Below are 12,894 nucleotides of genomic sequence, written 5' to 3'. Positions count from 1 at the left end.
ATTTAGCACAAGTATGTGCCAACTGTGCTATACATGGCGGCCAGTATTAATGGTGGAGGAAGAACCTGGGAAATCCCCGGAAAGAACCACCGACCCACGAGAAGCTACTGGCAAGCTTTCTCACATACCCACATTGGCAGAATCCGAGACTCGAACCCACCCAGACAGAGGTGAGATGACAGTGATCCGGGGAGAGAAAGAGAGAGAGAGAGAGAGAGAGAGAGAGAGAGAGAGAGAGAGAGAGAGTAATTCTTAGTACTTTATTATGTAGACTTTTGTCACACTTAATTCAATAAAGTATTATTCGTATTTTGTACTCCTCGCTTAGTGTCGATTGGGTTGTACGTTGTTAGTCCTCTTTTGCATAATACGCCGTCTTTCAATTCGATCTCGCATTTGCTAACGATCTATATACGGGTTGAGCATGTGATTACACTCCTGAGTGTTAGGTGTAAACAACAAAGAGAAGACAAAGATTCCCACAGACGACATTCAAAAACAAGATCCATAAGAGAAAATAATATTTCAAAAAATGATGTCGGAGACATGAGAATTTACCTTAAAAATATGATGACATCACTATTTTTTAAACTATGATTAAAGTAATGGGTTGCTAAGAAGGCTTATTTGTTCAGGGTTTGCTTGGTGACGTGAGCTCACTCTTCTCACGACGAAGACCTTGCGAAACTGTTTTGTACAGTCGCCACGGTAAGCATTTGGTGTCAGTATCAACTATTCGGGTAAAATGATGAGTTCAAACTAGAAAGGCGTTACAATTTGTTTCAGTCATTCAGAATTTTGTTTTAAATCTTATCAACTTTAGTATACATATATGTCCATATATTTGTGATAACTTACAAAATAGATGAAGGGAAATTTATAGATCAAATATTTACATGTACACTCACTATACACAACACACTAAAAGACACAATGCCACTATGAAGAAGAGAAATATAACTTTGGCTATTCGAATATATATATATATATATATATATATATATATATATATATATATATATATATATATATATTATTAGAAGTTAATTACACATATCACGCTCTATTCTATAATTGTTACATATACAAATAGCAACATTGTTCACTCCATTTAAGACCGTAATCAACTTGCATCTGGATTTCTCTTTTCATGGTTTAAATAATGTTTTTAAATTTGCCTGTTATTTAAAAATGTAATAGTTCATGTTTTCGTATACATTTTGTATTTAATGTTTCTTCTGCGATTTAAGCTCTATCTTTCTCCAGCGAAGACCGTGGGAAGCACGACACGTTGTAAAATTTTTGCATTGTTGACATTTACAATCTTGTTGTCCCAGCATCAACCCTTCTGTAAGATGTTCTGAAGTCATAAAGATCAAATTGCAATCTCAAAATATGTTAAGATGGTCTTAAAGAAATATATAATGTCCCCAACTGAGAATGGAATATGGCTCAGCACATTGCCGACTCCATCACCTAGCCTATACCAATCAACTAACTCCATATTTCCATAAATGAAAGGACCTTGGTGGTGAATACAGACGTGTGTGTACATTTGATGCAAAATATGAACTCTATAGTGTTTTCGTGCAAATTGTTATTCTACAATACTTCACGCAAATTTTCAACTGAGTCTGCTTTCATTTCCGATAGCAATTTATTATAATATAGGCATGGGTTTGAGTCGAGTAGAGTATCACTTCGCGTACATGCCTATGCATATGTGTGTACTTCAGAGAGAGATTTGAGTCAACCGGGAAGGGGACTGAAGAAAGGAAACCGATCAATAAACACGTGCTGTTTGCCACGTTCCCACGACTGATAAAAAGATCCCAAAATACGCAGAAAAGGACAAATAAGTGAAAACCAGAGCAAGAAACAAAACGTGACAATTCACTGACGGGCTTTTATAATAAAAAACGAGGAATCATAGGCTACGTAGACCATGTAAAATCATTAGAAACCAAGCAGCTGTTATGGAATACACTTGGACCTACCTCTGAAAGGCGAAGATGCCAAACTCATCTCTGAATAGATTCAGACGATTTCAAGGCAAAATTGGCACTTCTAATGCATCTTAAACCGATCAGAACCAGCAACCACTACATATACTGAATGAGCAGATGATCTTAACATCAAACTCGACTGCATTAGTAAAATGAAGTCAGATAAACCATAACGCATTAAAACACGGAAACTCACCTGGTGTTGATAAAATCTACTCCGAGATGCTGAATGTTTAGGGAGAAGAAAACACGAGCGATCGTCTGCAGCTTTTTCCAGCAGATCTGGAGCACATAAAAATCAGGGTAATGGAAAACTGTTATCGTAGTCAAGCCATGTACGAAAGGTGAATCTGGGACTGTAATAACTGGCATCGTGGTCAAGCCTTGTACGAAAGGTGAAGCTAGGAACTGTAATAACTAGCATTGTAGTCAAGCCATGAACCAAAGGTGAATCTGGGAACTGCAATAACTGGCATCGTTGTCAAACCATGTACGAAAGGTGAAGCTGAGAACTGTAATAAATGGCATCGTGGTCAAGCTATGTACGAAATGTGAAGCTGGGAACTGTAATAATTGGCATCGTAGTCAAGCCATGCACGAAAGGTGAAGCTGGGAACTGTAATAACTGGCATCGTGGTCAAACCTTGTATGAAAGGTGAACCTGGGAATCGTAATAACTGGCATCGTAGTCAAGCCATCTATGAAAGGTGAAGCTGGGAACTGTGATAACTAACATCGTAGTCAAGCCATGTACGAAAGGTAAAGCTGGGAACTGTAATAACTGGCATCGAAGTCAAGCCATGTACGAAAGGTGAAGCTGGGAACTGTAATAACTGGCATCGAAGTCAAGCCATGTACGAAAGGTGAAGCTGAAAACTGTAATAACTGGCATCGTGGTCAAGCCATGTACGAAAGGTGAACCTGGGAACTGTAATAACTGGCATCGTAGTCAAACCTTGTACGAATGGTGAACCTGGGAACTGTAATAACCGGCATCGTGGTCAAGCCATGTACGAAAGGTGAACCTCGGAACTGTAATAACTGGCATCGTTGTCAAACCATGTACGAAAGGTAAAGCTGGGAACTGTAATAACTGGCATCGAAGTCAAGCCATGTACGAAAGGTGAAGCTGAAAACTGTAATAACTGGCATCGTGGTCAAGCCATGTACGAAAGGTGAACCTGGGAACTGTAATAACTGGCATCGTAGTCAAACCTTGTACGAATGGTGAACCTGGGAACTGTAATAACCGGCATCGTGGTCAAGCCATGTACGAAAGGTGAACCTCGGAACTGTAATAACTGGCATCGTTGTCAAACCATGTACGAAAGGTGAAGCTGGGAACTGTAATAACTGGCATCGAAGTCAAGCCATGTACGAAAGGTGAAGCTGAAAACTGTAATAACTGGCATCGTGGTCAAGCCATGTACGAAAGGTGAACCTGGGAACTGTAATAACTGGCATCGTAGTCAAACCTTGTACGAATGGTGAACCTGGGAACTGTAATAACCGGCATCGTGGTCAAGCCATGTACGAAAGGTGAACCTGGGAACTGTAATAACTGGCATCGTTGTCAAACCATGTACGAAAGGTGAAGCTGAGAACTGTAATAACTGGCATCGTTGTCAAACCATGTACGAAAGGTGAAGCTGAGAACTGTAATAACTGGCATCGTGGTCAAGCCATGTACGAAAGGTGAAGCTGAGAACTGTAATAACTGGCATCGTTGTCAAACCATGTACGAAAGGTGAAGCTGAGAACTGTAATAACTGGCATCGTGGTCAAGCCATGTACGAAAGGTGAACCTGGGAATTGTAATAACTGGCATCGTTGTCAAACCATGTACGAAAGGTGAACCTGGGAACTGTAATAACTGGCGTCGTGGTCAAGCCATGTACGAAAGGTGAACCTGGGAACTGTAATACCTGGCATCGTGGTCAAGCCATGTACGAAAAGTGAAGCTGGGAACTGTAATAACTGGCGTCGTGGTCAAGCCATGTACGAAAGGTGAACCTAGGAACTGTAATAACTGGCGAGGTATTAAACTGATGTAACTCATGAGTGAGGTATGTAGTAGGATCCTCCCGAAAATAATTTCAGGTGCCGTAGAAATATTTATCCACATGGAATAAGCTGGCTTCGGGCAAGGGAATAGCTGGAGCAGCCATATATTTATCCTCAGACAGATTATTGAACTTTCTTCCAAATTGAACATACACTTTCCATCAGCTTCATAGACTACAAAATGGCTTTTGTTAGCCTTCACCGGAAATCTATCTGGAGAAACCACCGCTAGTATGATGTAATCCCCCCAGAAGAAGGAGAATGTCATACAATTATTTCACAGTGACTCCTCGTGCAAGGTTAACTTTAACAACAACCGTACACTCAGTTTTAGCATTACCAGGGTAGTCAAGCAAGGTTCCATCGCGTCATCGTTTCTTTTTTTTTGTTGACAGAGATTGGCTAATGAAAGAAGCCATAGCGTACAAATATAAAAGGAATCCGATGAACCCTCACGTCCTGTTTAGAATATCTCGACTGCTCCCAAGTATTCGAAGAGGCATGCATGAAATGACAGCCAAACCTACTGAGATATCCCAAAAGATTGGACTTGAAGTTAACACAAGCTGGACGAAAATGACGTAAACAAATCCAAACACAAATATGAGCCATGTCGTTCTCAACAACGATCCCATCCCATAGACGAAGAGGATGAGTTCACCTACCATGGAGGCAGCGTGGCAACATAATGAAACGTCGACAAAGAAGTCATTTCAAGAATTGGCAAAAGCAACCTGTCCTTAACCATGTTAAAAAAAATAACTGGACATCAAAGCAATGTGTAACAAAGAAAAGGCTATGGATCAACGACGACACAGTATGCGGTGTGATGCTTGATGTAAAAATGTGCAATGCTTTGCAGCTTAGATATTTTCTCTTTCACTCTAGTTGTCTATTTAACTCTCAGTCTCTCCCCATCTCTCTCTCTCTCTCTCTCTATTTCTATCGCTATTACTAGGATCAATGAGTATAAAAATATTTTATATTGCCATCATTTATTAAATCATGTATTATTTCTGCAGCAACGTATGTCAAATTATGTATTGTATCGACTATGTGATTTTTGAATGCGTCAACTAAATAAAGGTTTTTTCTTCTTCATGGATCACAATAATACAATCCAGGAATTAAATCCGGTTTTTAAATTTCGATACAAATTAAAGTCTCTATTTCCTAGAATGCTATTTTTAAAGAGCATATATATATATATATATATATATATATATATATATATATATATATATATATATATATATATATATATATATGAAAATTCTGGACATAACAATAATACAATTGATTCTGCTAAGATCTTATGAACGAATGAATAATTTATTCATTAACAAGATTATATAGTCCACCACTTGACCACCTGTCACAATCAGCATTTTCTAAGAAAAAACTATCAATGAATGGAAAAGAACATTCTAGTAACTTTTATGGTTTACAAAACAAACTTTTATTTATAATTAGATGGTCTGTTCCTAACACTATACTATAGGATGCAGAATAAATCAGGTAGGCTAGGCACATTTAAAGGGAATTCCAATAACGTAGACCCAGACCCAAATAAATATGTTTACTTCTATTAATACTGATCCTAATATTACACCCATGGAATTAGAGTTGTTTACAGAATAACAAACATCAATTATTCAGATCAAGTAGAAAATGAGCATGATTTTGGACATTTAGATAATTATGTGACTCTGGACAATAATAATAATAATAATAATAATAATAATAATTATTATTATTATTATTATTATTATTATTATTATTATTATTATTAATATTATTATTATCTTTCTAATGCCATGTCTGAATTTTAATAGTCGGACAGATATAGACTTTAGGGCTTGAACAGAGATGAGTAAACTGACACCATGTCTTGGTTTTAATAGTCGGACAGATATATATTTTAATGCTTGAATCGAGATGAGTAAGCTTACACCATGTCTGGATTTTAACAGTCGGACAGATATATATTTTAATGTTTGAATCGAGATGAGTAAGCTTACAACACGTCTTGGTATTAATAGTGAGTCGGATAGATTTAGACCTTTGGGCTTGAATCGGGATGAGTAAGATTACACGATGTCTGGGTGTTAATAGTCGGACAGATATATATTTTAATGCTTGAATCGAGATGAGTAGCTTACACAATGTCTGTGTATTAATAGTTATTCGGATATATTTATGCATTAGGGCTTGAATCGAGATGAGTAAGCTTACACCATGTATGGGTTTTAATAGTTAGTCCATCTGTTCGAGATTCTGAACTTCTATACATCTTCTTTAAAATAGAGCAACTGTGTAGGAAAAATGAAATTAAAAGTGGATAACTGTATAGTTGTGAAAGTACTTGCTATTTTCCAGTGTCATATATAATTGACACTTGGAGTCTTTACCTTGTACACGTCATGCTGATCGAATGATGTTCTCGAAATCAGGACATGGTATTAGCTTTAAGAAATCATCCATGTAGAAAGGGTTCGTATTGCATTCTGTCGTATTTGAGTATTCATGTGTAAAACGTAAGCATGGATAAACTCCTTTTCCGCATCAGGCGTGTCCAACCTGCCGCACACGGGCCGCATGCTGACCTTCCTATTTTGCGGCCGATGACCACGCAGGCCGTCCTTTTGAAAATATGCAATTTAATTAATTTGTAAAACTAGCAATAAGCTCTGTTCCTGCTCATACAGCCTGCGACCTTTAACCTTTTATAAATTTTTGCGTCAAGCCAATAAAATGTGCACGCCCCTGGTATACTTTGTGACGTCTTTTCCTCGTAATTGACTAACTACTAGCCAACTAAATTCCGCCTAATCAACAAATACGCACAGAAATCTAACAAAGCTATATACAACGACATAAGTAGCACATACCTAGGTTTGTTACACGCGTTTAAGAAAGATAACGTTATAGTTTGGCATACATTCAAGTCTAGGTTCTGTCACAATTGTCGGCAAATATTCATCTGGATCTTTCAAATAAAAAGGGTTGTAAATTGAAACGCGCCTTGTCAACGGCGACTATTCTTTACATTATATTTTGGGTCTAGCATACCTATATCAGTCTAGCTATGACACAGGTGAAATTTGTACTCTGAGATTTCAACTGCATCAGTTAATAATGCATATGAAGCTAATGTGATCCGTGATGTATGCATATATTTCTTCTTGTGAAAGGCGATTCTAAGGTAAGTGGCTATCTGATTAATGTTTCCTCTAAATTGTATACATTAACATTTCGTTTAACATCTGAAAATCATAGCGGCACTTTCGGACAGTTCAGGATCTCCTTTTATGTCATCATTATCCCATTGTTCTCAAAGTGTGTGAGAAACATTCGACGTCAAGAATTTCTTGCTTGTGTTTTAGAAAGCCCACATAATGTAGTCAACTATGGTCAATATTGTTTTGTGAACATCAAACAAGAACTGTAAAAATAGTGTAATTTATATATTGTCAAACAAAATATGTTTTACAAGACAGAATAAAGCAAAGTAACCTAACAGAGAAGTAACTGAAAATCCAGCCTTTTGAAACTACAAAGGTTGGTAAAGGCCTTATAAAGGGCATGTAGTAAAACTATTTTTAGCAGTTTTGTTTTAATGTAAGCTTATTTTTTATTTTAAATTTTTTGTTGGTGGTTTGCTAACTGATTTATATTCTTATGTGAAGGTTCGTGTGTCATCTAAAGAGAATACAAACTTGTTTCAAATGCATATTTACATATGGAGTACCAGTAAAACCGTTTACATGTTTTTTTATAGATACTTTGGATTGCATTAGAATCGACTTTCTCCCACATTATAGGCGTTTTCATGTGTGTGTGTGTGTTTGTGTGTGTGATTTAGATTTTTAACGTAGCTTTAACAATTTTTGTCACATCGGTACGATGTCTGCGGTGTGGCAGTTTATAGTGACGTCTAGCACGGGGGCATCATGCCGCAGACATGTAGCGTCATGTCCCACCCAGTGACCAGGTCGACCGGTCGTAACACTAACCTCTTAATGCTGAACGTCTAGCGAGGCAGCTGTTAGTACCTTTTATATAAATCTTTGGCATGACTCAACTATGGTTCACGCACGTTCTAACCACTAGGCCATCAGAGCGGTGTGCAGTTTTCATCACAGGTGCTTGTTTGCCAATGATAAATAAAACGTGTGGAATAATTTAATAACCGAAAATACATCTTTTATCTTGCCTTTTTCCAGACTCCTGTGTCTGTTCTATTTCTTTTTTGTACAAATTATTAACTATTATTTGAAATATTGCAAGCCAGTGGATTCATTTTGTGAAAAAAATCCTAAATAATGCATTGACAAATCCTTGTGCTTTATGCCTTTTTATTTTTTTTTACCAGCGCATTTCCTCCTGTCTTCCTTCAATGCGGAGAAGAAGTGAGCTTATGAAAAAGAATTAGATCACAGTCATATGTATAATCCAAAGCATTAAAGCATTAAATCAAAATTTTCTTCATATAAAGTTACTAGAATAATTAATTCTTTTTAAGTGACATTCCACAAATAAACAACAAAATAAAGAAAACAACGCTTCATTTAGAAACATAATATATGGGAGATAACTCCTATAACTCAATTTCAAAAATTTCAGTGAGACAGAATGAGACCGAAGAGTTTTTATACAGTTGTACAAAAAGCAGTCTGATGGTAAACATCTAGTAAACAAACAATGCATTTCACTGAAATTAATTACAAAATATATCAATTTATTAATATCAATGTCGAAAAGAATTTAGTTTCGTTGTGTTACGTCATGTGCTAACTGAAAACTTCGATCAATGTCTTTCTTTCGTAATGAGTTTGGGCTTCACAAGAATATTAATGTCGCTGCAAATTGGGAATGTATAACGTTAGGAGATAAAGTCCATACCATAACCATTGACAAAAAGGAGAACTTTGAATATTAGGAGATGAAATCCCTGACAATATCTTTGACAAACTGAGAACATTATGTGATGAAAGTCTAAGCCATTGACGGTTACATTAATTATCAATATATAAGTTCCATATTATTTGTTGTTGTATTTGATATGTTAATGTTAATTCAGATCTGGATTTGATACTGAATTTGAACGACAAGATGCAGCATCGCCGACAAAAAAGATACTTCGGGTTTCTTGTTACTATATTTAGCTGCGTCTCCATTTGCTTCGCATGTGGAAGGAGAGGCCCTCCCCCAGGTACATTACGTATTTGCACATATTAATTAACGAGTTCTCCGTTTACATGATTTTATGTAATTTTAGCAATTTATGTTATTAATTGTAATTTATGTAATTCTTTAGTCACTGTGTATTGTTTTCTGATCACAGACTGCGTGAAAGTAAATAATACAGATCCTTGGATGAAAGTCTTCATTCTTATAATTTTCTTGTTATCGCAAAGCTAATTTTAAAGATAAATCAAAAGTTTAATTTTACTACCTTTGATATACAATTAATTTTTAGATGGTCAAATTATATTTCTTTATGAAACTTAGCCAGCAGTTCCACAAATGAATAACTTAATAGAACATACATACAATTCATAAACCGATTTAAATGTTTTCTTCTCGTTTTGGTTAGACCGTACTCCTCCAAGATGGGACTTTTGCCCTTCAGATCAGTTTCTGACTGGAATCGCAGGACAGCTATACGCATTTGCGGAATGGCCTGAACCTAGTGCTTACGATGACAGGGATGGTAAAGTTAGGTCTGTAGACAGTTCGATAGATGGAACAAACCTAGTGCTTACGATGACAGGGATGATAAAGTCAGGTCTGTAGACAGTTCGACAGAGGGAATGGGCTGTACCTAGTGCTTACGATGACAGGGATGATACAGTTAGGTCTGTAGACAGTTCGATAGACGGAACAAACATAGTGCTTACGATGACAGAGATGATAAAGTCAGGTCTGTAGACAGTTCGACAGAGGGAATGGGCTGTACCTAGTGCTAACGATGACAGGGATGATACAGTTAGGTCTGTAGACAGTTCGATTGACGGAACAAACCTTGTGCTTACAATGACAGGGATGATAAAGTTAGGTCTGTAGACAGTTCGATAGACGGAACAAACCTTGTGCTTACGATGACAGGGATGGTAAAGTTAGGACTGTATACAGTTCGACAGAGGGAACGGGCTGACCTAGTGCTTACGATGACAGGGATGGTAAAGTTAGGTCTGTAGACAGTTCGATAAGCGGGAAAAAACCTAGTGCTTACGATGACGGGGATGATAGAGCTACGTCTGTTGACAGTTCGATTGACGGAAAAAATTATCTGAGGAAACCATATGAATAATCACAATTTATTACTTCATTTACCAGAATTATTCTTTTGATTCGCTATTTTGCTTAATAATGATATTTTTCATAGAAGGTCAAACATGATTTATATTACTTTTTAAAATTACCGGTGTCACAATTTCGTTAATGCTAATCCATTACACAGAGAATACAGATTGTACAGATCGTACGCACTGATTAATTCAAATAATCGGAAGCAAACTTCAATAAAAGTTAGGGTTTCTCTTGACATTGTTTTAATTTTAGTTCAGCATTTAAGAATTGTATCTCATTTTATTTACATCCTCTGATTATATAAATTAGAAACAGAACTTCTGTCAGCCGAATGTATAAAACTGCAGGTGATGAATCGTGTATAAATGACCAATTGTCAAGAGATACTCTTGATGAATCGTGCATAAATGACCAATTGTCAAGAGATACTCTTGATGAATCGTGCATAAATGACCAATTGTCAAGAGATACTCTTGATGAATCGTGCATAAATGACCAATTGTCAAGATATACTCTTGATGAATCGTGCATAAATGACCAATTGTCAAGAGATAATCTTGATGAATCGTGCATAAATGACCAATTGTCAAGAGATACTCTTGATGAATCGTGCATAAATGACCAATTGTCAAGAGATACTCTTGATGAATCGTGCATAAATGACCAATTGTCAAGAGATACTCTTGATGAATCGTGCATAAATGACCAATTGTCAAGAGATACTCTTGATGAATCGTACGTAAATGACCAATTGTCAAGAGATACTCTTTCCTCGAACATGACCTGCAATTAATACTGTAATACATTTGGAATATGCGCAACTGTTAATAACTCTCCATTTTAATGATTTTTTAGATTTTGTGATTATTTGTTTGATTATGGGAAGTCGTTGCTAGATAGTCCTCGTACGGAATGATTACGAGGAGCAAACGTATCGGAGTGAAGTGTTGGTGAGATTTCATGATGACAAGATTTACTTTTAGTGAATTCAGGTCAGAGCCGAGTGAGTGTCCCTGTCGCTCAGTAATCCCTATTAAAATCTGGTAGGGTGAATTGATTGTGTCATTCCATGTTCAGTACTTATGATTAGGAACTGGTACAATGAACACTGGAATAAACGAGATGGGACTATTTCGTCATCTGGTGGCGCCATTTATTATTGCTATGGTGGTAACTATGGTGCAGAGTTACAGGCGAAATGAGGCTTATAATCATGAATTTACTGCCATAAGGTAGCGTAGTAAAAATAGTCCCCTGTATTAGGTAGTTGGGTTGTATACTTTCGCGGCGTGAAATACTGGCGGTACACTACTTAAATTTAACGAGCAGAAACCATCCAGTTGTGAGGCCAACAAGCAATTGGGAAATTATTACGTTTGTGGCGATGTAGTAATTAGAGTAAAACTATTTATAATTTGGACACGTTGGACTTTCCAGTTTACAACAGTAATGTTATAGGAGTCTTTGGAATCAAGGGGAAACATGTGACTTCTAGCGTGATTCACACCAGGGTTGAAATCGCTCGGTCTAGAAAGCCATTTGGTTTGTTACAATACTTTCTTTTAAGATCGATGGACTCTGAAAACTCTTGGGAAACTCACACAAAATAGTGTTCATCTTTATCATATTTTCGGAGTAAAGTAAAATTTATTTTCGCAATATTTTGGTAACTGGTGTCCATTTACTTTATGTCGATAGTGTTTCAAGGACGAACATTTCGGTTCACTAAAATACGGTATTTTCATCTTTGCTTTTATTTTATAATACATTAATGATCAATCAGGAACATATAAGAATCGCATTATTTCGATCATTTTAATATTGAATTATAGTTCCACATTCAAAGGCCAGGATTCCTACTCTTTGTTTTATTCATTGGGATAACTTCCTATTTAATGACCAATATTATAATAATTTTTTAATTGATACAGTTTTCTTTAAAGTGCATACCAAAAGCAAACTCTTTCCAAATGTATCACATTAACTGCTATGAGTTGGATTGTACTTTTGTGAGAATGAACAACATCATAGAAGCTAGCATTAACAAAATATGAAAGGTCGCCGATCAGGTAACTGTGTTCCTTGTGATTGTTAATACCAGTCAATAAAGGTTTGGAGTATCACTTTGGACATCGTTCATTTGATAATTTTTTCTCTAACCCTCTACATAAAGGATTTACATCATAATACATGAAAACTTTTTTGGTTCCTTTCATTTCTGATTAGCTCCGCGGAGTATCACACTGCACGGGTCTTTATTACTATTTTTTTTTACATATTTAGCAACATTCGCTCGTTTAAGTTTGCATTTATATTTTAAAAGGGACGAAGTTGGATGTGTTGCCTTCAAAGTCAGCGTATTCTTCTCTACATCTCAATTAAGAATTGTCTACATGCACACCTCAGCTTTCATCACTACCCAGTGGAAAACCAAACCAGACATACTCCTCACATTTCATAATCACTGAGAATATATTGCTGTTTTGCTTTGACCCAGGACAACTAAACA

The 12,894-nt window shown here is 36.5% G+C and overlaps 1 protein-coding gene across 1 annotated transcript in view; it reads left to right on the top strand.

Annotated features, from left to right (window-relative positions):
• Nucleotides 1-6,954: 6,954 nt before the first annotated feature.
• The window catches only part of LOC149794562 (uncharacterized), a 62,732-nt gene continuing 56,792 nt past the window's right edge, over nt 6,955-12,894 (top strand). The window contains exons 1-3 of the mRNA XM_089968837.1: nt 6,955-7,275; nt 9,154-9,285; nt 9,670-9,796. Coding sequence (XP_089824963.1) covers nt 9,186-9,285; nt 9,670-9,796 — 227 coding nt within the window. The 5' untranslated portion in view covers nt 6,955-7,275; nt 9,154-9,185. The remainder of the gene's footprint in view (nt 7,276-9,153; nt 9,286-9,669; nt 9,797-12,894) is intronic.

Source organism: Sinohyriopsis cumingii, chromosome 8, assembly GCF_028554795.1.
Source record: "Sinohyriopsis cumingii isolate HCF-2022 chromosome 8, ASM2855479v2, whole genome shotgun sequence".
Taxonomy (NCBI): Eukaryota; Metazoa; Mollusca; class Bivalvia; order Unionida; family Unionidae; genus Sinohyriopsis; species Sinohyriopsis cumingii.
The sequence above is the reverse complement of the archived record's forward strand: the minus strand, read 5'-3'. Positions and strand labels throughout refer to the sequence as shown.